The sequence below is a fragment of the Poecile atricapillus genome, chromosome 13 (assembly GCF_030490865.1).
Source record: "Poecile atricapillus isolate bPoeAtr1 chromosome 13, bPoeAtr1.hap1, whole genome shotgun sequence".
Taxonomy (NCBI): Eukaryota; Metazoa; Chordata; class Aves; order Passeriformes; family Paridae; genus Poecile; species Poecile atricapillus.
In genome coordinates, this window is record NC_081261.1 from 13,847,928 (window position 1) to 13,873,783 (window position 25,856).

The 25,856-nt window shown below is 39.4% G+C and overlaps 1 protein-coding gene across 1 annotated transcript in view; it reads left to right on the forward strand.

The window, feature by feature from the left end:
• The window catches only part of TENM2 (teneurin transmembrane protein 2), a 334,711-nt gene that overhangs the window by 164,666 nt on the left and 144,189 nt on the right, over nucleotides 1-25,856 (forward strand). The window contains exon 5 of the mRNA XM_058848837.1: nucleotides 9,220-9,458. Within this exon, the coding sequence (XP_058704820.1) occupies nucleotides 9,220-9,458 (239 nt within the window). The remainder of the gene's footprint in view (nucleotides 1-9,219; nucleotides 9,459-25,856) is intronic.

Below are 25,856 nucleotides of genomic sequence, written 5' to 3' on the forward strand. Positions count from 1 at the left end.
TTGAGTTGGAAAGAGCTTAAGGGTCATCATGGTCAGGGACACCTTCACTAGATCAGGTTGCTCAAAGCCCTGATTGGCCTGACCTGGAACACTTCCAGTGATGTGTGCTTGATTTTAGTGTGCTTGTTCCTGCTTCAAGGCGAGCAAACAGGGGCTGTGCCTTCCCTGGTGTGCTGCTGCTTTATGGCTGCAGCAGCCTCCCAGGCTGGGAGCTACAGAGCTACAGAATTGTTCTGTTTTCTTTGAAATAAGGGCCTGTAATGGAAGGGTTGAAATATCTCTAAGTAAGGACACAGTAATGCATGGCTGTAGCATTTTTATGGTGCTATTTTTATGGTTCATTTCTGCAGTATTTAGCTGCTTTACCTTTAGGCTCAGAGCTGCTGTTTAATGCTCTTTAACTTTTATTGTCCTCTTGCAGTCTCTTTCAAAGCATCTCCTCCTCCTCCTAACAAAGTTCCGATTTCTACCTTCTCCAGTTGAGAGGTGCTCCTTTATTGCTGCTTTAATCATTGCTTTCCAAGGGGATGTGTGATGAAAATACTGCCTTTGAACATCCCAGGGTGGGTCTCTCTCCTTCCTGACAGCCGGAGAGGCAGCTCTGCTTTAAAGCTGGGAATGCTTTGAGGGCACAGGGAGAAAGGAATGGCTTTGCAGGGGAGGTTCCCATGGCTCCTCACACAGCAGGAATCCTCTGGGATGAGAACCCCACACTGGCACTGGGATGACTGGTGAGGGAGGAGAACAGAGCAGCTTCCATGGATGGATGTTTCACTAAGATTGCCTGATTTACTAATGCCACTTTCAGTACTTTTTATTGATGTAAAATTAATTGTTACCATTATAACTAATAATACTTAATTCAGGAGGAAAAAAGGGCTAGAATTAAATAGAAATTACTCTTATTCTTCAGTTCTCATAATTAGTCTCATAATTTGAATTATTTCCAGTCCAAACCTTTCAGTTGCAAAGATAATTTTGTCTAATAATCTATGTCTATAATTTCTTTGTGCTTGCTCACAAGGATGTGATGCTAGGCTTTAAGGAAGTCTGTAACATAATCAGGTTTCTTCTGTGTTTCAGGAGAAAGGATGATGGCCACCTTTCTGGTGATTATGAAATACATTTCTTTAGATCTTGTGACCTGTAGTACAAGACCAATGGTCCAATGTCCAAATCTCAGGTCATTTGAGCAAAGTGCAGTTTAAAGATTGAGAAATCTGAAAATTTAACCTGAAGAGAATTCCTATGGAGCTTGAAAGAACTCTTCAAAATATTTGCCTTTTCCTGGGGTTCAAGCTGTATTTGTTACTTTGCCAGTGTGATTGCAGCACAGTCACTCTGGGTGAGCCTGAGGACAGCAGTGAGAGATGAAAGGATGGAGCAGCAACGTGAGCTGTATCCCAGCGTGCACCATGCAGTGCTTGAACTCAAAATCCTGGGGTTTCACAGCTGGGAAACATCTGCACCCAGTGCTCCAGTTCATTTCAGTGCAGGGATGAACACAGTCCACTGAGCCTGTGCACAGTCCAGGCAAAAAAGCCAAGAATAGGGCACACGAGGAGAGGGATTTAACAGTGGGGGAAAGCAATATTATTATTTTTTTAAGAAAGAAATTAAATATCTGAAATATTGTTATCACCATGTTCACATTTTGCATCATGCTCTGGTGTCAAGATCAGCTGCAGAACTCCTGAACTAAATATGCAAACTTGAAGTTTCTGAACTTGTTGAAGTTCCAAGCTACAGCTGCTCTCTACAATTGTCTGCCTATTTTCAATGATGTCTCAATATTTTGATATCTTTGTACATGATGCAAAACGTTCTGGAACAGAGCAGTGAAACAAAATTTCCTTTCCTTTTGTTAATGCAAATTCCTAGGATATATTGGGCATAGCAAACAGCTACTTGGAACAGTGAAATGAGTCCTCACTCTAATTTTGCTTTGTCTTTTGTGGCTTTCTCTTACCATTTACTTGCAGCTACAGGTACATGTGCTAGAGCAGGTTATTCCTGAGTCTGAAGGCTGGGGCAAGAACTGACTCCTTCATTCTTTTTGCTCCTGCATGTGAAGGTTGCAGAAAGGCTGTGGGGACTTTCTAAATAATTGGAATCTGCATAGTTAGATTCTGGACCCGTCTAAAAATCAAAAGCATTTTGAAGAGTCAAGGAAAGCACAATCAAAAGCATCCCCAAGGACTTTAAATATATTTGGGCCGTGTACTTGGAGGAATTCCAAAAGCACTGTAGAAAGGTCATTTTTAGCAGGCTACTGGAGTATCATTTTCATAACAAATATAGGCTTGAATAGGAGAGAGAAAAGGGTGAAGAGAAACACTACAAAAGCAGGATACATAATGATGATTCAGAAAATCGATCTAGATGTACTCCCACTCACGTACACATAAGCTCAAAGAAGTTTTTACTGATTGCAGATAATTGCATGTTTTCATGATCTTGTTCATTTGCATTTTTAACTTCTGGGTTGTGCAGAGTGAACAGGCAGTGTGAGTGACAGAGGAGGAGACAGGCACGTTTAGGGTGTTTATTAAAAAAAGTCTAGAATTATGTGATTTTGGTTCCTCTACGTATGTTTACGTGTAGACTGAAAATTTTCTCCGAGTTCTGAGTTTTATTATTCTGTTCTATGACTTATAGACTTGAAATAGCACTGTTAGTACTTTTTCCTTTCTTCTTGTTAACTGAGTAGTTGAATTAAGAGATAGTGGAGAGCTTACATGTATGCCTTTTAAAATAGAAGTGTTTTGAAATTACGTTCATTAATTGATGTAGAAAGTTAAAACTGCATGCACCCATTGAAATGCAAAAACACTGTTATCATAATCCTCACCACTGGAATAACAAATGGAGGCATTATTGCACTTCATCACTTGGCACTATGCAACAACTGCTCAGAACCCTGTGGCAAAAAAAGACACAAGGTTTTCTGCTTGAGAAAGTTCCTGTAGTTGAGTCAGTTCAGAGCTGCCTAAATGTTCCTGGATCTGCTGATTGATCCTGCTACACTTTCATGTAAGTGCAAGTGCAAAGACCCCGATTTTTTTTGTGTTTGTGTCTGTAGCTGTGCCTGTTACTCTTTACTTTCTTAGACATTAACCAGCAGTTTGATTTCTGCATTCCTGGAAAATAAACACTAGTGGCAAGAAGGAGATTCATAAATTTAAAGGGCAAAGCTGGCTATTGTCTGGCTAACTCCCACAAAAACAAACTAGGATTCAAGCAGACAGGCTGAGTGATTGGGCTCACACCTCTTGCAGAGTACCTGGAATCTTTTTGGCCGCAGAGCCACCAGTCAGGAAGGTGATGGGTGTCCCCTGGAGATCCCTGGAGCTGCTGAGCTGCCATCTGCATCTTCCCCTTCTAGATTTTATGCCTTTCCAAGTTGTTCTCCATCTCAAACTCTCAAGCTGCTCATGATCCCCATTTCAGCAGTCCTTCCCCTCTCTATATTTTCCACCTTACCTTTCTCCAGCCTCTCTGGCAGCTCTGCAGTGTCACAGCTCAGCAGCCTCTGAGCAGCCTGAGACAGGGCAGTGCTATGGGGACAAACCAGAGCTGGAAGCACGTGGGGAGAGCCCCAGAGGACACTCCAGGGGTCAGCTTACAGTGGATTAGGGAGAGAGAAGGTTATAAAAGTGTATCCAAGAGGATCTGAGTCTTGCAGATGAAGAGCAGGTATCCTGTGGAGAGGTGCCCAGCACAGAGCCGTCACTGCCGCTGTCACGCAGTGCAGGTGTTTTGCCTTTGTGGCTTTGTGAGCAATGCCTGCTTGGTTTTATTTAATAAAATGACAGATCAAGGTGCCCAAAGGTTGGCACCTGCCTTTCTGTACACCCCCCTGGCCGGCTGTCAGGCAGTGTTCAATTACTGTGCTTCACATGTCCAGCTGTGTCTTTGTTGGAGGGTGGCAGTGCGGTGACAAGGCAGCCCGGTGCTCGCAGCAGCCTCCGTGACACTGCTTTACACTCCACAGGCTTTAGAACACTTTGCCTGGGGATGTGAAGAACCCAGCCTTCAAGGGATCATCAGCTTTCAAGAGCTGAGGAGCTGGACTTGGAGCTGCTCTGGGTGCTGGGGGCTGCTGCAAGGATCAGGAGGTGACAGTGGGTACAAGTGTGGCATTGATACTGATGTGTTCATCCTGAATTACTGTCCCCATGCCTGACAGGGTGTCCCTAGTTCCTGCATCAGTATCTGCAGCAGGCTGAAAATCACTGAAATGGTCTCATGGGGACTGCCCTCTGTTTCCACAGGCATGTGGGTGTGGGGGAACACAACACACAGGGGTGTAAAATGGCCAGTGGGTTTGTATACATCTGGATTTGAAATAGCTTCCCGCTGAAAAATCTGCCTTACTGAGTTTAGTCTGTGGATTTGACATGATTGAGACAATTTAAACACCTATAGATAACACTTGCTAAGCTTTATTGCTGGCTTTAGAGTTCTAGGCACTCTAAAGGGTAGAAAGTTTTACCTTGCAGGTTTTTTTACCTTTTACCCTGCAGTTTTACCACATCAGGGAGCCCTCAGCTGTGGGAACATAGCTGGTGGTCCCATGTTTTCTGCAGGAACCTCAGGGAATGTACAATTAAATCTCATTTGGGGAAAGACTGAGACACAGGTAACCAAAGCTTGCACAAGTCTACCACTCAGAGTTCATTCTTTCATAACAGGCATAAGAACAGCTCATGATTTCTTCAGACTTGGTTTCTTTTTGTTTGGAAGTTAGAAATCTTCCATAAAACTTCACTCACTGTCTGAATTTGGCAGCCACTTTGAGGCTTCCACTGACATAAAATGACTCATGGCTACTTTTTTGGAAGACTTTGAAAACTGCAGCAGGTTTTTTTTTTTTATCACAATGAAAGCCAGCATATTATGTTCTATATTCCATTGTTTTCTGCTAAGAATAAATGTCCAATAAAATTATAGACAGATGCGATTTTACCAGAGCTTGAAGATATTTTTAGGTCTTAGAACAACTAAATTGAGCTGTTACTAGTCTCTTGGCATGTAGCTTTTCTATTTATTAATTACTAGTAAAAACCCTATAAAATATAAAAAAGACAATTTAAGCATTACAGTTCTCTGTATGCCTTTTTTTTTTTCATACAGAATAAGTTTAGGACAGTATGAGGAGGGAAAGAAGCAATTTATGTTAGAAAATGTCTTTTTCTTCCTTTCTATTACAGTTTTTCATTGCAAAGCCTATTTTTTTTTTCTCCACTCATTCTTGCAGTGTGCTGCCATGACAATCTGTCCAGAAAGGAGGGGGGGAAAAGCTGATTGTTCTCTCAAAGAATATGGAAGTTAATACAGTCTCAGTCAGACCACTATTCCCTGAACACAAGAGGTCCTTTTGACCTGTGGGAAAGCACATGCTAGGAAGAGCTCTGAATTAATGAAGAAAGCAAAATATAGCTTTTTCCATTTGCCATTAGTGCACAGAACAGTGGTCAAATGTCCCCTCTCAAGCTCATCTTTCACAGATGTCACCTTTGGGGTGGTGGCAGCGCTGAGGTGCTGGGTGTGACCCCACAGAGCAGCAGTGCTGAAAACAGAGTGGGAGAATCCAGAATCCAGAGCCTGGGAGTGGGAGAGAAGAGCCAGGGTTAACTTCTGTTCCTTCCACAGCTTTTCAAAGAGACTGAAATTACAGAATCATCCTAGGCTGGCAACCATATTTTGTGAATTTTTCTGTATGGAATTGTCTTATTGATCCACAGAAATTAGGGAGACTGGGCTGAGACTTAGCAAATTTTTTCCCATGTTTTCAAAATAGGAAATTAGTCCTAGTCTAATTCAAATTGCTGATGCTTAATTGAGAGGTAGAAAATGTGTTTTTCTTAATCATGTTTGATAGGTGAACAGGTAAAACAGAGAATACAATTTTTTAATTCTTATATGGAGTGTATTTGAAATTAAGTGAACTGCTACAAATCAGATCATTTCTTTTCATAAGCAGGCATTGTACAGTGCTCCCAGCCTTACCACTGTGAGGCTGTAATTAATGTTGATAAATGCTCATGTTCTCTCTGTGCAGCTTCAGCCCACAGACAATTGGTTGTACCAGAGCATGTCAAATCTCACATAAAAATATGGCTATAGATCATTGGGTTTAGGGATAGAGTTGAGACAAGTCAATTTATTTCCATTAGTAGCTGACTCTAGATTTAAAACTCTGGGGGTCCAAGTGTTTTGTCCATTATGTTCCAGATTTTTCTGGTGGGCTTTGCTGTGATTTAAGGTGTATCTGCTAATCTGGCCCCCAGCTTTGGAATGTAGTGTCAATTTTCCAAAGCGTCTTGGGGGATATTTAACACATCTTTAGTTAGATGTCTTTTTTGACTTTTGAAGGCAGAACTTGTGTACTTTCAGGTGGTGTGATGTCTTCTGATAGCTGCCACTTTGTCAGGGGTCCTCATATTGAGACAATGAACTTTCAGCTTTTGAAAATGCTTGGGTAGCACAAAATGTGACAAAATTCAGGCTTTATCCAATGACATTCTCTCTTTCTCTTTTGGCTTTGAGAATGACATCTTCTCATGTATCCTTTTCAGTCGGCTTTTTTTGCTCCTACCAAGTTCTGATTAGTTTTAACAATATCATAGAGATCCTGTTTGCATGGATAAATGTTTTGGTTTTCTTTATGTACTTTATGTATCTCAAAGTGGATCACAGTGGAGCCGCTTTTTTGTTCTACTTTTTTTTGTCTTCTCACATGCAACAGGATATGATTGACATGTTCTATTAAAGCATATCTAGATATTCATTAATTCAGTTTTAATGGGAGCAGAGTTTCATTATATATCTGAGTTTACTTTAACAATGCTTTATATTAAAATTTCTGTTGGTGCTGTAGCTGCCTTCTCAGCTAAAGAGGACATAAAATTCCTGGGTTTAAAGGCATTTCAGATAAAGACAGTTCCAAGGACTGTAATTTCCAGTTTGGTTCTGAAAGATCTGCTTTTGGGCAGGGAAAGGGTAAGAACTGCCTGTTATAGACCCTTCTGTCCAAAGCTAAGAGGGTCATTCCTGCCATGAGGATTCAGAAGGAGAAGGGGTTCTGGTCTGAGGCAGATGCAGAATTGCTCTGGATGAGAGAGGATTTTCCTGCCTGCCTTTGTCTCAAAGGTCTGTCTTCCTTTGGCTTTCCCTTGTTCCTCATGCTCTGTGTCATTTCAATCCCTGGATCCAATCATGGAAATGGTCCTGTGCTCCCAGCACTGGAGAGCAACTGGAAAGGACTAAACCTGCTTCTGCTGACAGATTAATCAGGTTCTACCCAGACAGATGGAGCAGAAGGGTCAATAGATCCCGTGTGACACAGCTAGCCCCATCACATCCTTTTCCCATCAGTTACTTTAATTGAACTGTTACAAAATAAAGGAATATTTAAAATTGATCATTTAAGACCAGAGACTTTCATTATTTCTTGATTTCTTTTAGCTGAAAGATGTTTTTCATAATTTAAGAGGCTTGTAATTTGAAGAGAAAGTCTCTAAGCATTTGCCTTTATTGCTTTTTCTCATAGATCACCTATGATATTCAGAAACAAAGCAATTCTAACCTCTAACTCTAACCTCTATCAGTTCCTCACTGATAAAGAAAAAAGAAGAGTGGCTTTATTTGTTAAAAAAAACAAAACCCAGTGTTTCTATTAAATAACTGGTTAGAATTAATCTGAGTTTTTTTGTGCATCTGAGGTTTCCAAAGCACAAAGGAAAGGTTATGACAGTGGATATTGTCACTGCCTTCATCTATTTTCTACAATGAAGTAGATTTTGGTCACTGTTGAGAGGGATGTACAAGGCCACTTGGTGTTTAAAAATCAATAACAAAGGCAATGTCAAAGTGTTTTTTCATATTGATTAATAGAGTTTATGATTGATTCATTAAAAAAAAACCCCAACAGATTTTCAGAGGCTGTCTTCAAATGGAAATGTTTAATCAGAAATCTGGGGAGCCCAGACAGCTTTCCTTTTACTGTCTTTTACCTGTATGCGAGTTCTGTACAATCTCTTATGCTCTGGGCTTTATTTCAAAATAAATGTTTAAAAAATGCCTTCAAAATCACTTCTGGTATTCTGTAGATATACAAAAATCTATGCTTGACAGTAGGCACATTCATGATGCTGGGCTGGAAATACTTGGGAAACACAACTCAGCCTCCAAATTCTCGTTGTCAGTGAGTGACATGGATTTTAAAGCTCTAACAGGTGGTTTGAGAGTGACATACTGGATTGTATCTGAATAAAAATGTTAAACATATTTTACATTGGAAGGAAGACCTGGGTTATTTTAGGCTGTGATTTTGATTTTGGAGATTACTGAGTGTCTTGGTTCTGTTTGATTCCAAGAAGCACTTGTTTGTCAGAGCTGTGAAGGGAGAGGGTATGGAGCAAGTCTTCAGAGCTCTCTGTCTTGAACCAAGTGACTTTCTGTAAGAGCACAGCCTTTGTCCTGTGCTTCTCTTTTTATTGTTTACTGGGAACATGTTTGTAGTCATTTCTTCCTGACTGTGAGAAGTAAAGAAACCAGTCTTCCAGTTTGCTTTCTCCATTTGCTCTGTCTGGAATGTGTTGACAGCATTTCCTGAGATTCATTAGAGTGTATTCTGTCCCTTATTTTCTTCCTAACAAATGGATGGGCAGCTGAAATCCTGGTTTTATCTGCTGAGTCATGTGCTGTTGGTAATTGTCTTAGCTGTTCAAACCAAACCTGTGTACTGTTAAACCACAAAATCATTGTTAATTCTAATTCTGGCAAGACCTTTTCCTACAGGACTATGGGTTTTGCTCAGTATGTTCTTAGTGGTTTTGCTGGGAGCTTTTTGCCAAGAGTGTAAATGAGACTCAGAGTGGTTTTCTTAGAACATTTCTTGAGTGGATTCCACAGGGAACTCCCAGACACTTCATGGGTCATGCTGGTGTTTTAGCTAGTATGTGGTCAAGTTGCATCTAATTACAGAAAAGATTTAGAAAGACATCCTGACACTGCATTTTAGTGCCAGTTGTTAGGATCTGGTAGCAAAAAAAAGGGAGAATTTTCATTTCCCTATTTCTTCCTACAAAATCCTTTTTCTTTTTGGTTGAATTTAGCAGGTTGTGGCAGTTGGAATGGTATAGGAGTAGGAGATGTTCTGTCTTAACTACAGGACTTGCCATTTTCAACTCTGTTCCATTTTATGTTTTTCAGGCATTTCTTGTTTAAGACATCTTCTGGAACTACTCCGCTGTTCAGTAGCTCTTCCCCTGGTTACCCATTGACCTCAGGAACGGTTTATACTCCACCTCCCAGACTGTTACCTAGAAATACATTCTCCAGGAATGCATTCAAGCTGAAAAAACCCTCCAAGTACTGTAGCTGGAAATGTGCTGCTTTATCTGCAATTGCTGCTGCAGTCCTGCTTGCCATCTTGCTAGCATATTTCATAGGTAAGGCTGTGTTTTCTCTCTCAAATCACATGGCTATGTCAGAAAATGAAAGTTCAGCAGATGAAAGGATGTGTTTCACAAATGTGAATGTGTTCTCAGTGAGCAAAGAATGTTATTATTCCTCATACTGATTAATGAGAAAAAATAAAATGTTCAAGTCACGTTCACTGTCGTAAGAGCAGTGGAAGCAAGAAATTGATTCAGGATTCTTAATGTGCAGTGTTAACTTTAGGTGTCAGATATGCACATCTCAGAGATGGTCCAAGCAGAGGGATTCAATGACTTTTTGATGTAGTGCCATATGTTTAAAAAGTATTTATAAAAAATTGTGATAGGTGGTGAATTCACATAAGTAACAGAAGCTAGTGGCATTTGAATTCAAATATTACCATCACATGCTGCCTTTAGATAAAAAAGCCAAAATCATTTTGATTACTAGTTCTCAGTCTATATTGGTCTGTATACCTAAATCCTGGTGGTGTTAAATTTGAATCATTAGATGGTTCCATTTTGCATGTAGTTATTTTCCATATTCCACTCATCCTTAGCATTTTGTAAGGAAAAATATAGAAACTCTGAATGCTGTGTTTATTTCCCATGATTCGTATGTTGATAGTGACCACACTGTGTTCTAAACCTTTCTGTGGTTTTTTGAGATGTTTTTTTAACATGCTGCTAAGATTTTGTCTTTTTTAATTTTATTATTTTAATTAATTTCTGACTTCCTCTCCCTCCCCTGGTCCCCTCATTCTCTGTTGTAGAGGTTGTTTGAGGTGTTTGCACAAACTACCAGTGTATTTTGTACCTTTTACAATTGTGCCTTTAACAATATGCTGATGACAGTGAAGTGCTTCACACCTTTTAGGTTCTCTGAATAAATGGCAGAATTATGGTAGCTGGACAATATTTTCTGTTAATACTTTCCAGACCTATTCTTTGTGGGATTTATTTTCTCTCTGAAACTATTCTCACATATAGCACTCAAAAGATCTATAAAGATGTGCTGAATTTTCTCTATTTTTTGATCCTATATAACCTGACTCTTCAGGATAGGCCCCATTTTCTAAGAAAACCCCATTTTTCATACTAATGAGCTTCCATATGTGATTAATATATACAGTAGTAGGAGAGAACTGGCTGACTATTCCTGCTGTCTGTTTAGTCCAGCACACTGAGTACTACAGATCTAACCATCTTTCTGTATTTCTCCCATAGAAAGCCTCAGAAGAATAACAAGCTTAGTTTGGTATATAAATGAAAAGATTGGAAAGCACATAATTCATTGAAGTTGACAGTTATCATACAGCAGCTCCCTGTTAGAGTGATTATGCACATGGGAAATGATATTCTGCAAGCTGAACATTTTAATCATGTGCATAACTTTGAAGTGATGGATTATGAAATGTGGTTTTTTTCCTTGCTATTTAGGTTACTGTAATCTTAAGCAAAGCTTTGCAATGTGGTTATTGCTTTTTGCACTTTCATATATTAGACAAGAGAGAATGTAAGGCAATGTATTGACTCAATAATTGATGAATGATCTATCATTTCAAGTAACAACATAACTGATCCATTTTGACAGAAGATTTGAGGTCTTTCCTGTTGAAAGAATGATGAGCACAATAGAGTTGGTAGTGAACACAACAAAGCAGGGTTTAGGAGAGAGTGTTAGCTCAAGGTTTAAATAATGAGAAGTTACCTGACAAGCTTCATGCCATACACAGGGAAGAATAAGTGTATGTCAAAACCAGAAAATAGCTGAAATTAATCCTATGAATAAATTTGATAGATGCACTGTGATCATAATTTAGAGTGAAGGAAAGAGCAAAAAAAACCCAAAAAAAAGCAGTGGTGTAGCCTCAGATGCATTGAGAACAACAAAAAGGTAAAAGCACAGTGCTTTAGGTAGCCCATTTATTAAATTAATTCCTTCACTCTCAGCAAAAAATCATCCAATTCATTGCACATGACAAAGAGTAGGTGTAAGACCATCAGCTATAAACTAACCCTTGCTGTCCTCCAACAGTGTGACTTAAGGTGCTAAATCATCTCCTGATTTGAAAAAAAGGAAAGGCTTTGAAGGTGCTGCTATTGTATTTCAGCCTTACATGCCCACAAAGAAAATTTCTTGCTCTCTACCATAGCAGAGGTTCCATCACTGGGGTTACATTAGGTAAAAGTAAGAGTTATGGAAAAAATCATCAAAATTTGCAGCAAATGGTTCTGCTCCTGAGGTTTGTCAGTGTGTCTGGGCTGTGTGACCGTGATGGTATCAATGATGATCAAGATTCTTGCAGGACCAAATGCAAAAGGCAGTGATGGCAAATATGAGGTAAAATTATATTGAAAGGGTACTTTGAAGTTCTCATACTCTTCAGGATTTCTAAATGAATTGTCCTATCATAAAAGAGATGGGGGAATTTATATGGGTGATTCATTGAAAACATGATATCTGCAGGTTTAACCCTGGGACTCTGAGACTGCAAAAGATTATGGCTGGTGTGAAAAAAATTATAATGAGGGTGATTTAAAGAAAGAAGCCCAAAAAAAAAAAAAAAAATCATGTAGAAATCTCATAGAAAAGAAAAAAAAAATAAATTAAAAATTATTAGGCATTCCTATTGCATTTCCTTCAACACACATCTAAAATACAATGAATGAAATGAAAAGGCAGTATGTTTAACACTTTAAAAATAAATTCATAGTGCATAAATAACCTTTGGAACTTTTTGCCACACTACATAATTGATGTTAAATAAAGATACTTCTGAGATTTTAAGTTAAACATTTGTCAAAATAATGGCAATATGCCTTGTTAGAAGGTAACTTTGGGTTTTATTTTCTTTTTTAATATACATATAGATTGATGGTTTATATCATAATATGTCATCAAAGTCTGGCTATTTAGATTAACTCTTCTTTCATAGGCCAGTCAGTACCACTGTTATCTGAAATTTTCTAAGTCTTCCTCTGCAAACTACCCTGACTGATGTCTGGGGAAAAAATCTGCAGGTCTGCATTGCACTGCTCCAGGCTGACAGGGCACCTGTTTGTGCAGAATAGGCTTGGTTCTGTGTCAAGACATTTTCCCATCTTAGACATTCTGGTCTATGTCTGAATTCCTTTACACTGGCAGGGTTTCTGCAGAAACTTGAGCACAGATCAAATTCACCAGGTTGAAAATAATTCAGGTGACTTTTGGTCTTATTGTTAAAGGACTAGACAGAGGGAAAGAGCGCAGATGGTGTGTATGAAAGAGCACTTTAAAATGCTTCTATGACCGATTGTTATACTATTTTTAATAGTAGAGAATAGGAAAATAATCACTTCAATTAGCTTTTCCATTACATGGCATACACAAGGCTGTCTGCACACTTAAAGCCAGGTTTGTCACTTCTCCCTGTTTCCTCAACAGCCAGATGTGAATGAAATGCAGAGTATTAGCTGCTAGTACTGCACAACTTTTTTGGTAAATTCCAGCATGCAGGATAGAAATAAAATTGTCCCACAGTCCTCTCTGAGACTTGTGCCATTTCACAAAGCCCAGGAGTTCTTCCTATTTTCCAGGGGTGACATATGAAGACTGTAGAACTGGCCATTCAAATGAGGACATCCTGAAGATTCTGGGCTGGTGGTAAAACCCAGTTAAGAAAGTAATTTATAAAGTGTCAAAAGGAAAGCATATACCACACATATTGTCTTTGTCAGAGTGTTCACTTCAGAGGTTAAGGGAGTGATGAAAGCATTTGTCATGTTAAATTAGTTTTTAGCTCTTTTGATTCATGCCAAACTTGGAGGAGAAAAATATAAAAAAGAAGAAAGAAGGAGCGTAAAAAGAGTCACCTTGTATTTTTCACAAAGTAATTGCTGCCAAACATAAATACCATGTTTTTGTAAGTCCCTATGCTGCTCTGATTTCTGCCAATCTATCTTTGAGCATCAAAGAACATCTGACCATCAACATGTCAGTACATTAAAAATATGGTAATTTAAATATTTAGACTTTTCTGTGGGGAAAAAAAACCCTGAACTGTTATTTCCTGTAGAAATTAAAAGCTGTGATAGGTTTAAAGATATTTCACTTGAAAATATCTTGATACACTGAAAATTTTAGATATTGATGCTATTTTTATCTACTATTATATGCAAGAAGATACAAGAAATATTAAAGAAAAATGACGTCAACAGCATGCTTGCACCACATCTTTAGTACCTATGTTGCACATGAAAGTATTATTAGTCATTTATTCCTCAGTGTTATTTGATCTTAAAAACACATGAGGTTTAAGATAAATTTCAGGTTTCTGCATAAACTTGAAATAATATATCCACTGCAGTGCTACAGAAAGGAGTGAACTGCCAAAGTGTCTGGCAGTTAATTAAGCAAATGAAAATGTCTTTCTTTTAAAATTTGAAATTAGAACCTGAAAAATTGCTATCCACAGAACATAAAATAGAGGGAAATAAATGGTTAATTTATGTAGTTTTTTTTTGCTGTACCACAGAAATATTCCCTTGTTTGTGTGAATGAGACCGAAAACTCTGTAAAGGTTTCTGACTTGGAAGCAGAAGTCTCATCTTTACTCTGCATCAAATATCTGTACATGGTACAGTTTGCATGAAATTTTATCCTACAGGTGTTGATAGTAACTTGTTTTCTTCCCACAAATAAGTCAGGTTTTTGCTAATGTAAGTGCTTGGATGAAGTTTGTTTTTGTAAGCTCTTCCACTCCTAAGTCAAGTTGTCTTTTTGACTCTGATTCCATAGATGAGGATTCATCAAAATAGGCTGCTGAAGTGCCTGTCTTATGTACCCAATGATTTATTTTTTTTTTCTCTCTTTGACTTGTACTTTACAAACAGGAACTTCCATTTAATTTGATTTTTTTTTTTTAATGTTGCATTTGTTTATTACTTGTGGAGTCAGAAAACCACAGCCTTTGTCTTGTCCAGGCTTCAGTGGACTCAAGTATGCTAGACATTGAGGAAAGCAAGACTGAAAAAGGAAAATCATGCAAAGCTGGAACCTCTGAGAGGCAGAGGGCATCTGGCTGCCAATCACTGCGATCAGATTCACTTGAAATCAATGTAAACCGAGGGAACACTGCATCTTGCAAGATTAGCTGATGACAGAAGGTTCTGTTCTTAAATTTGCATTGAAAATAGGTGTCAGTTAGGGGCAATAATTAAATTTTAGAATATGCCTGTCATATTTTAAATGTCACACATTCAGTGATTCTTATTGACTGCTATCAGTCAATCTGAGTGAGAAAAGTGTGGTAGCAGCTCAATAGGCTTGTCTGATATTACCTCTGAGAACTTTTAGGAAAAAAGCATCTGGCTTCATTCCATAAAAAACTAGGTGCTAGCATTGGGAATTTTGGTGTCTGTGTCCAGGAAATTCAGATGTGGCTTTTTAGCCTAGCAAGTGTCCCTTCCCTATTGCACAGTCCAGAGGTGTGAGAGATTCATTGTTATTGAGACAGCTCTCCTGGAGACGAGCTGCCCCAGCTGCACTGCATGCTTAATGCCACAAAGAACAGGGGGACTTTGACATGGAATTACTTGGGTACAGTTTTCCTGGGCTTTCCCCGAGTCCAAAGCAAAAGCTTGATCTGCAGATTTGTTCTGGGAAAAGCCAATATGCTGCAGTTTTGCCTAGCAGAGACCTTGGGGAGGAGAGGAGGATTTCAGTGTGGGGTCTCACAGCCTGGGCAGTTCTTTCTCTGTGGGACATTTTCATACCATGACACTCAGCACCTGAAACTAGAGCAAAACCAACGTTCCCATGACTCTCAAAGTGCTATCATGTGCTCAGATTAGCTCTTACAATTGAAATCCTTTCTTGCTCAGCTACCAGGCTGAGCATTCTCTGAAACCTTGGCAGGGAACAGGAGACAGAGAGGATCACAGAATGTTTTCTTTCGTGTGTTACTGGAGTTGTGTTTTCAGGGCACGTTTGGGGTTGTTAATGCAAATCACACGGCACAATCTAGGATGGGTCTGAGGAAATGTTTTTCACACATGCTGGCAGTGCTCCCCAGGAGCTGTTAAAATATATTGCTTTGAACTTGAGTAAAGGAACACAAGTGCCTGGCCAGTTCTTGCTGTCCTGGCTGTGGCTGCACAGCTCAAAACATCTGTTTGGCCAAGGTTAGTGCCACAGAAATGAGCAGTGTGGTGTGACAGGACAGAAATGGCCAGCCCAGATATTACAGAGAGATACTGTTTACAATTAGTAATTTATTAGTACACTCATTAGTTATATAACAGAAACTTTGGGGTTTTTTAGTCATAGCCACAGAAATGGCTCCTCAGAGGTGTTTTCTCTTTTCTCTCTCAGTTGTGAGGTACAGGTTGTACTTCACGTGCCCTTGCCATCCTCCCATGCAGAAACTAGAAAATATACTGGATTTCAAGATGGCTCTGTGTCACAGCCTATTCTCAGTTTCATCAGTGCAAATACCTAATATTATGAATTTTTTAGTGGTCTAGGATTAAATCCCAGAATCACAGCCATGAAGTCTTGTCAGGGCAAAGAGATAGCAGAGATAAGTAGATGCAAAATGAGACTTGCAGGAAGTCAGGGGGAAAAATGATGAAAAAGCATTGAGATATTTTAGTGAGACATGCTTTATAACCCAGCCCAACAAACTGAGATCAGGCCATTTTTCAGGGTAAGCATAAGGGATATTGAAGATTAAATTTTGCTAACATAATGCCAAGTAAGAGATACCTATCAAATAAACCTGTGGTCATTCTCTCCAAAAAGTCAATGTTCAATATCAGTGCTAAATGTCTCATTTCTTCCTAGAGAAACATTGCTCTCATAGCAGTTATTTAGATTGAGATCACCAGTTGATCATTTATAGATTCACTTATATTGATTATTTGTTGCTGTGTTTCTTTGTTGACTCACTGTGTTGTGTTGCACTTAGTATGTTTACAGATTTTATTTCTTTAAGTGTAGCAGTACATATTTGCCTTTAGGAATAGAATTATTGCTCTATGGGTTCACAATATTCAATATTGAAAGATTTGACATGGATTTTGTAAGTGTGGCTAATTTAGTTCTTAAAGCAGCATTATGAATGCCATGAAAAAAAAAACCCACAAATAAAAAATACTTCAGTGTACTACAGAGACAAGAGAATATTCAAGGACTATTCAAGGAACTTGAAGGAAGACAAAATAAAAAAATTGGAATTCAATTTGTGAAAATGATAAGACAGGCTAATAGAGAAGGGAACTTATGGAGCAAAAGAAGTTGAACAAATTGGAAATGACATATTACTTTACTCACTATATAATACAGTGGGATGAATTTATCTCAGTGATTGAAAAGATGTTTAAAATACAGTTTTCAGGTTAATTTCAGCTTTTGCTTATTCAGGGTTTAATTTTGTGTAGTCTTGTTGCATCACACTTTGACGTGCCTTCTCCTGTTACTACTCAGATCCCAGCCATCATATATATTCTGTATGTCCAGCAGTAAAGTCATTGCCTTGCCAAGGTCAGAGGGTTTGAACACCTAATACACCACATTTGTGTGATGTTGTGCCTTGTTATTAATTCCTTACAAGATAGCCTTGTAGCTATAAACAGGAAAAATGACATCTTCCCTGACAACCTGTCTGACCCCTGGGACAAATTTTGCACTCCAGTTTTGGGTTTGCAAGGTTATAGGATGATTTGTGTTGGAATGGACCTCTGGATGAATCTTCTGCTCCAAATGGGTCATCTCTTACGTCTACTCTGCTCTTGAAGACCTCCAAGGACAGAAATTACGTGTGGCTTTATCTTCTTCATCACCTGTAGGTTCCAATAGGCTGCTTTGAATGGGTAGAGGCAGGCCAAAGATTATTTTATTTATTAGAGCCATGTGCATAGGAAGGAGAGGCTCGCTTTTGGACTGGTGCATGTATACTTCATAGTCAGCAAACTCTCTCTTCATTTCTCATAATTGTTTCTGGCATCAGAAGCTTGGATTACAATGCCAAAATGAAGAATGCAGTTGGTTGGAAAAATCATGTTTTGACTTGTATGTTGAGCAGATTTGATAATGAGACAATCAGTATTGAACCCTACTGTGTGATTATGAAACACTCTTAATGTCTTTATCTTGGCTATTACTAAATAATTACTAGAACAGGCAGGCATTTGTATTAATGCAGCTCCTGAATGGAAAAGGAATTTCATTCTCTAATGTTGATCTTACAGAACCTTGCCTAAAACTGTAAATACGCTCTAGGTTTAGTTTGTTTTCTTCTCTGGGGTGTCCAGATTTATCCCTCTGTGTCATATTTAATTTTTAAAAGGTATTATACATAATGCATAACAGTAATGCAGTTAATTGAATTTCAAGCTTTATTTTAATTTGCTGGTTGGTTGATCAGCTGATTTCCTCCAACATTTTTCTTACTAAATACTTTCTGAGAAAAGCCATAGAATAGAAGATGTGTTCCCCACGTGCTGGATGAAAAAGTGTGTCTGTGGCACCTTCCTTGCCTGGCAGGAACCAGCCTGGAGCAGACAAGACTCTTGGAAAGGTCAGACAGTCTATTCCCTGTGTGCTGCTCATCCCTGCATGTTAACAGCTGTTTTGTTTAAATTTGGGTGTAGTGCACTATTCCTGCAGTTCACTCTTGTATGTTCTGTATATTTCAATTCACTTATTTCTCCTGCAAGAGGCTTCCTGACATTCTGTGAGGCTCAGGCAGCTGCAAACCTCTAATGTTGGGGTCAGAATGAGCTGGGGGTGCAGGAGCTGCTCAGAGAGCCCCATCCCTGCTGACTGCAGCAGGCCAGGCATCCACTGCTGCTGCTCAGGAACTGACTTAACTGCAGCTGTACTCACAGCAAGTGCAAAGCCATCCTGCTACAGTCAAGAGATTTAATTTTTCAATTAGTGGGGTTATTTTTTCACAATTAATGTTTTCAATTTTTGCTACAGCTTTGTCTCCTAAATATGTAAACCACAAAAGCCCTCTGTAATTCCAGGGGAGCTGGTTCAATCCAAGGCAGGTGGTCTGTCAGCAAAGTCAGGTTTTGCTCCTGACAGTTGGAATTGGAGTTGCAAGGGTAATATTTTCTTTTGCAGAAGGGAGATACTCCTTCTGTCAGACTGGACTGTCACTAGAGGATTTCTGCTTTCAGTTATTAAAGGCTTTAAAAGAGAGGTAAATAGTGCTTGATATGCTGAGAAAATTAATGAATGCTAGAAAAATGTCAGGAGTACATAGCAAGTATCCCAAGGTAATAAAAGAGTAGATATGAACTTGTGACATCTTTGCTGGTCTTTGGAAAATGCAGAAGAACCTTAGACTGAAAGAGGAGTGAAGGAATTTCACAGCAGGCACACCAACAATTTCCAGAGCTGGGAAATGCAACACCAAAGCCCCACATTCCTCATGGGGATGGGTTACTGTGCCTTTAGCATCCAAAGCCTTTTCCAAAGAGACAACGGTGCATGTTGGTAAGAATGTGGTGCAGAGATGGGAGCTGAAAATAGAGAATCTTGTTAAAACTGGCCACAAGGTAGCAGGGAGTAGCAAGAGAAAGGAAGTGCAATTTAGGCTTGTATGATTTATTGAGCCAAAAATTTATTTTACCTGTTGTTTCTTTCTTCCTATATATCCCCTTTTTACATCATGAAACTCCATTAATCACTGAAATGTAAAACTCCAACCACATGAGAGAGGAAAGACTACAATGGAGTCTGCTCATTAAGAAAAGCTCAGCTATCTGATTAGTCTTACTCTTGCAGGGAGAGTTTGACCCTTTTTAAAAAACATTTTAATGTAATTTTAGCTCTTATCATGTTGTCCTCATGGCCAGTATCTGAACCTTAAAAACATCAAAGTTCTTATACAAGCATTTAGGGATTTGGTGCTTGGTTCATGAAGAGTATTAGTCTTTTCCAACCAGAAGAATTTTTCTGCACCTCTGGAGGCTTCCTGAAAATCCTAAAACAAATAATAGAAAAATAGTGATTTAAAACCTAATTTCTAATACAAACCAGCTCTGGCTGTCTAGATGAAGAATAAGCTTCAATAAATGGGAGACAGACGCAGCCTCTTCAGTATGAAGAGTAGCGAGGATGCAGAAATAGAAATAGGTTTTTCATTACTTGAGGGATTATGCTTGGACCAGAAATGCCAAATATTCTGTGGACCGCAGCTGCACTTTCAGTCTGCTGTTGTATTAGCTGGTAATAGTAAAACAATGATGTGGTGGTAGAGACAGCTATTTGTTCTCAGAAAAACAAAAAAGTTGTTTTCCCTGTCTTTGCTTGGATTGCCATCTTGTCCTCCATGGCATGCCTTAAACTTCTGTCCTATTGCAGTAAATGGGTTACAAATTAAAATGTACATTCTCCTTGAGCACCAGCTGAGGTTGCTGCTCCAGCTGCTGATGTGCTCTGTTAGCCAATTTTTAATTCTGTCCTTGTGACAACCCTTAGTCAGTTCAGGGCCTCGATATTTCCTTGCACAACTGGGTCAGGGCAATTGCCTGAGCTGCTGTGGGCAAGCACCATCCATTAGACCTGCAGCAAGGAAAGGGCTTGTTGTCCCTGGGAGCAGGGAATTCAGAGATGTTCAGGAAAACAGCAGGATGCATCCCACTCCTCGATTGTTTTTCTGTCACTTGGTCAGCACTGCCCACTCTCATATTAACAGAGAGCCTGGAAATAGTTTTGTTTTCGATGGAGGGTCTCACTCAGTCTTGTCTGAGAATATTTGTAAAGGAGAATTACTTAAGTTAAAATCTGTAGTTTTCATCTCTTTAGATTTTTTCTTTTAGATCTCTGGCAGAATGAGTTTTATCTTTTGCTTTGGGCCAAATAAAGGTTTAACAACATTTAACACTGTTCTCCTCATCTTTAGATTTTTTTTCCCTGTCAAAAATCTATGAATTTCCTTTCTATAAACATCACCATGAAAGTGGTCTGCTTAACTCCATTTCCCCATGCTATGAAGCATTGTTTTAATATGTTGCTTGACTTTTTACAGTGAGAATTCATAAATCATTCATCTTTTTTTCCCATATTTACCATTAGAAAACTGTAAACAGCTAAAACAGAAAAAGGCTTTTAAACACAGTGCAATTTGCTTAACGTTGCTTTGGCACTCCTGGAGTACCAAAAGTACAGCATGTACCGTAGCAGTGGCACTTTTCCTTGCTTTGGCTGTGTGTGCACTTCAGAATGTACCATCTTCCTGTGTTGCCCATGATTTGAGAAGCCAATATTTAGTACAGAATTCACTCTTTCAATGAGTTTGGAATTCCTGGATACCATTTCAAAGCTGTCAGCATGGCAACCTGCATTTCAACTCAGGTCTGGAGGGGGAGACCTTTTAGCAGCTAGGGTTAGCAGAGTGGTGGAGTTGTGGGGTGAGTAGTGCCCAGTGCAGTGCAGTTAGGGGTTCAGGTCAGTGCAGCCTGCTAGAACAATCCATGCAGCCTCTTGTTCCATTCTGGAACTCTCTTTCCAGGGCCTCAGAGTCACAGGAAAAGGATGAACTACAGGTTGTGGATTGTGCTATAAATCCTGCTCTGGCAGCTCTGCTGCTGGCAGCTTGGATTTCCAGTTTGTACAGTGGGTGCCTTTGCCTGGGACCTGGGCCAGAGTGGGTCACTGATGATGAATCATTCCCCAGGGATGGGGCAGCACAAGGCATTGGGTTGCCTTCCTAAAATCCATCTTACTTGTTGCCTTTTGAGTATGGAGCCTTATTCTGAGCACAGATCTTTGTTTCTGCTAATAGAAATGCCCAAACCAAAGCTCAGGGCCCAAAGCTAAGGAATTCCAGTTCTCTTAACATATTTCCATTCTTCAGCTGTAAGCTATCCTTTACATACTTTCAGCAGATTTTGTTCTAAATGCTCTCCATTAGGAGTTTCTGCTGAGTGCTACAACTTGCATACTCTGACAATCCCAGAGCAGTTAGCAGAAGAGGTAATGGCTGCATGTACTGCACACCTTGCTTTTTCTTGAGTATAGTGGTGACTCTGCAATCGTCAATATTTTTTATAGCTGTAAAAAGCAGTTTCCTTAGTTCAGTGTTCAGGGGTTTGACACGTGGGTAAATTACTGAATGCAGCAGATCTCCAGTAAGTGTTTGTGTGAATGTTGTTAGCCAAAATTCGTGAATTCTTTTAAATTCCATTTTACTGTGCGATCCCAAATCTTTCTGTTTTCAGAGACAAAAGACTTTTATAATTTCTTGCAAGGCAAAACAGGCCTCAAACAACAAATGTTAAGATTTGGGGGTTTGGAGGTGGCAGAAATTCAGTCTTTCACTTTGCTTAGTAATGTTATTCATGAAACTCTTCTGATGAGAGAGTTACTCATCAGAGAGCAGGAGAATGATTTCTAAAGCAGTTTGGTTCTTTTCAACGCTCACTCTTCAGCTGGTCTCAATTCCAGTGCTCAGGCACACTGTACTGTAGGTAAAGGGGAAGGCTGGAAATTTAAATCCAGTCATGTCCTCTCTTGGCTGAAGGAAAACACCAATCCTAGATGTTTCCTCCTCACCTTCAGGGCCTGTGAGACTGTGGGGCTTCTTCCCAGCCTCCTCTGCTGGGGTATCCTTTGTCAGGTATGATTTTGTCAGTGCTCAGTGTGCACTCAGGCTTTAGTAAGTCAGGGAGTTTATCAGTGCCAGCTCTGGGCTGGGGGAAGCCTCTGAAACCCGTGCATGTCACCTCCATGAAAATATCGCCTTCATCATCTCCAGAACTGGAAATCCTGCAATCATTAATCCCTGGTTTCCAGTACTATAAATGCCCCACGTGCCATTTACGAATAGAGACATTATTGCTGAGCACAAAATGCCATTTCAGTTTGAACTCTCTGACTAGTCTGCTAAAATAAAGATAATGTTATTCTGTGGTAGTTTTACCTTTCAAAGCTGTTTCTAAATATAAACAGTTTTTTCCCCTAAAGCCTTTTTGTGGAAGTCAAAGGTCTGGATTGAAATGGCAAGATCATAATAGAGTTTGGGCTGCAGATTATGAAAAGGCCAAATTTGTAGTAGACAGAATTATATTTTACATGTCTCTAGCTTGCTTATTGTGTTTATGTATATTGATATGTACAAATTGAACTGATTTCTCCATAGATGTTACTGATTTCTTTCATCTGCTTTTTGTTGTGTGCTACTAGATGCTCTTAAGTCATATCCAGATAATACTTTGGGATGTACTAAAAATAAATAATATTACAATGAGCTGACAGAAGCTATGACAATATTTCCCCTACTTTTTAGCTCACTTACTTCATGTATTTCTTCAGAGTTTTACCCCAGGCACATCCTTGAAAATTGTCCATGTGTATTGTTCCAAAGTTTGTTAGAAATGCACATATCAGTAAAGCCAGGAAGGGGAAAATTTATCATAGTTTGTCTAAACTTTTCTGCAGCAGGGAGAAGTTTACAAAAATTGCTGTGACAGTAACTGGAAAGAGTTTTATTTTCTTTTGTGAAATTTACAGCATCTTGAAGCATTCAGTATTTTGGAGGAATCTTGTGCTTATTGCCACCAATACATGAAATTAATAATAAAATTTACTCTTTTAGGAGGAGGAATGTTCCACAGACCCTTTGTTGCTGCAGACTCCATGCAGTGGATAAGTTTAAGCGTGGCTTGAGGCTCACTGAACACTAAATCCAGGCTCTCCCAAGGGATGTGCAGATCAGCTGGGTCTGCACAAAGCCACCCTTCCCTGTGCAGGCTGGTGTGAAAGAGAGCACCAGGGAAGGTCTTTAAGCACAGGATATTTAGGACAGAGCAGTTTGTCCCTCTAGCTCTCACCTTGACAGAATGGGTTTAAAACCAGCCCATGGCTGGGTAAAACTGAAAGTGTTCTTGGGCACCTCTGAAGCTTTGAAGTTTGCTCTCTGTTCCCTGGCTGAAGGTCAGATCAGCCTCCCATGAGCCAGGGGTGGGGGAAGGCAGGAGGCAGCGCAGATTTTTCACTTCCTCATCCCTTAATGCAAGATCATCTGGATGTGACCATCCGTTCCTGCCTGCCCTTGGCAGCGGAGCCGGCGCCGCTTCACCGTGTCTCCCTGGCACCATCAATCTGTTGTATGGGCTGGGATGCCATGCTAGGAAAACAAATAGCACTGCTGTCCCAGCCAAGGACTAACAGATGGGGAGAATTCTGCTGTCCTCTCACAAAATCTAGCTAGAAAATTGATAACCAGCTTTTCCAACATAAACTGAAATAAGCAAGTCCCAGATCTACAAAAGGAATTCCATGTACCACTCCATAGCACTTGCCTTAAGGTTGATAGATTTCTTTTAATATATTTTTTTTTTTTCTTCCTCTACCCCCCAGATTGTATTTCCTTATGTGTGTTTTAATTGCTAACAGTCTGGACATCTTGATGACCCAGCTATTGCTGCTCCTTTTAAGAAAATGCAGTTTCATTTATACCCTTTGATTCCATTGAGCAAAAGCCCACATTCTGTGGTGCTCTCATAATTAAACAAAAGTTTGTGTAGAAGGCACTATTGTAAATTGTATTTTCCTTAAGAAAAAAAAAAAAATAGCATCTGATTTAAGAGCAGCAAAAAATTTTTTAAGTTTTATTTATTTATAAAGCGATAGCTGCTGTGATTGAAATTAAACATGGTATCATGCTGCTTCTGATTAATTCTAGCACAGAGGAGCCAAAAAATAACTTGATTTTTCTGTAAATAGGCTAAATTAGCATCTGGTAAATAATGATAGTTGGAGGAATTGAAAAGAAAGACAAAAGTTTTATTTTCTGCTCAATGAAATTACTTAGTCATTTTTTGAAAAATAACACTTGAAGTTAAGGTTATGATTCACTGTTTTGCAGAACTGAGATGAATAATAGTTAATGCTAATTTAGCTTAGAAGCATTTTACTGTGGGGAAAGTAAATGTTATTATTCCTGCACTCCAGATGGCTAAACTGAGTTTCAGTAATGCATATATTTTACATTATTGTAAAAAATGGACCTTAGGTCTGCTGGTTTTGTGCATCTTTTGAGTAGTATCAGCCTCTGTATTCTGGTATTTAAAAGTATCATAAGAACTAAATGTAATGAAGAGCACTGGGTTTCAGAAAGTAATCCCAGCAGAAGGTGGTAAAGTGTGATAGACAATTCATGCCTGTTGAGACAGCAAAGCATGACAGGCAATTCATGCCTGTTCCAGGTATTTCAGGAGGAGAGATCTTTGTGTGTGTGTGGGTAATGAAGAGACTTCACCAAATGCTGGAATGATAACGTGAGCTGCTCTACATTCACTTTGCAAAGAATCCTCCATGTTCACAGCACATTTGGAGCAGCATTCCACGGTGTTTTCTCTTATAGTAGGCAAAATCATTTGTTCTTGGCTAACATCTCAACACCTTTTCTTCTGAATAGTTAACATTTTGTAGTTATTTTATTGAAGAACATCAGTATATACTTTCTGAGTTCTGATATTCTATTAAAACTTAAGATGGGGGTCAGCAGAAGTTTGGGGATCTGTGTGTCAGAGTTCTTTTCCCACTGTCTAACCTCTTCTTCTCAGCTCATTTGATTTTCCCAGGTAACTCTGGAAAGAGAGGGCTGTAGCCTTGGGTGTTACCAAATCAATGAAAATCCTTCTCTGATCTCTCAGGATGCAGGACTTGCTCTCCAAGCACAGCTTTACCTGTCCAGTTTTATTTCAGGACCCCAAGTTACTGTCCTGGGGTGCAAGGTGTTGCTCTTAAGGCCATTTTCTGGAAAATTCTGCTTCTTGTGGAAGTGCAGCTGTTAGTGCATCGTTTTCTTTCTGGAAGCTGAGCAGAGGGGAAGCAGAAATCAGCACTGCCCAGCTCTGAACTGGTTCTGTTGGAGGGAACAAAGCCCGTGGCTTTCACAGAGTTCTTGTTGCTGCCAGAATATCAGGTGTGACACCACTGGCCCACACTGTGTTAAGTCACATTTTACTATTGTTTTAGCTGAGATATATCCCTTGTAAGTATAAAGGAGAAATGTCTTCAGAGTAGGAGTGAAGCTGGACCTCTTGAGGAACCCTTCAGTGCTGTTCCTATTCTGAGAATAAATGGCAGATATCAGGTTCTGGGGCCATCAGTCCAGTGTCTTTTATTAGCAGAACAGTCAACTTAAAAAAAGTAAAAATAGTTAAAGTGCAATCTAATGTGGCAGAAGGTGTAAAAATAATGTTTTACTTTAATGGTCTGATCTGAAAGGAAGAAGACAAGCTTTATTGTTTTCCATACAAACTGATGAAAAGAACTTCCCAGAACAAGGACAGAGTGTTATTTCAGTTCTCTGGTTTTCTTTTGGAAGCAACGGATCCCAAACCCCTAGTAAAGCTTTCAAAATTACTCTGCTTGAACAGAAATCTGATTTTTCCCACCTTTGGTTT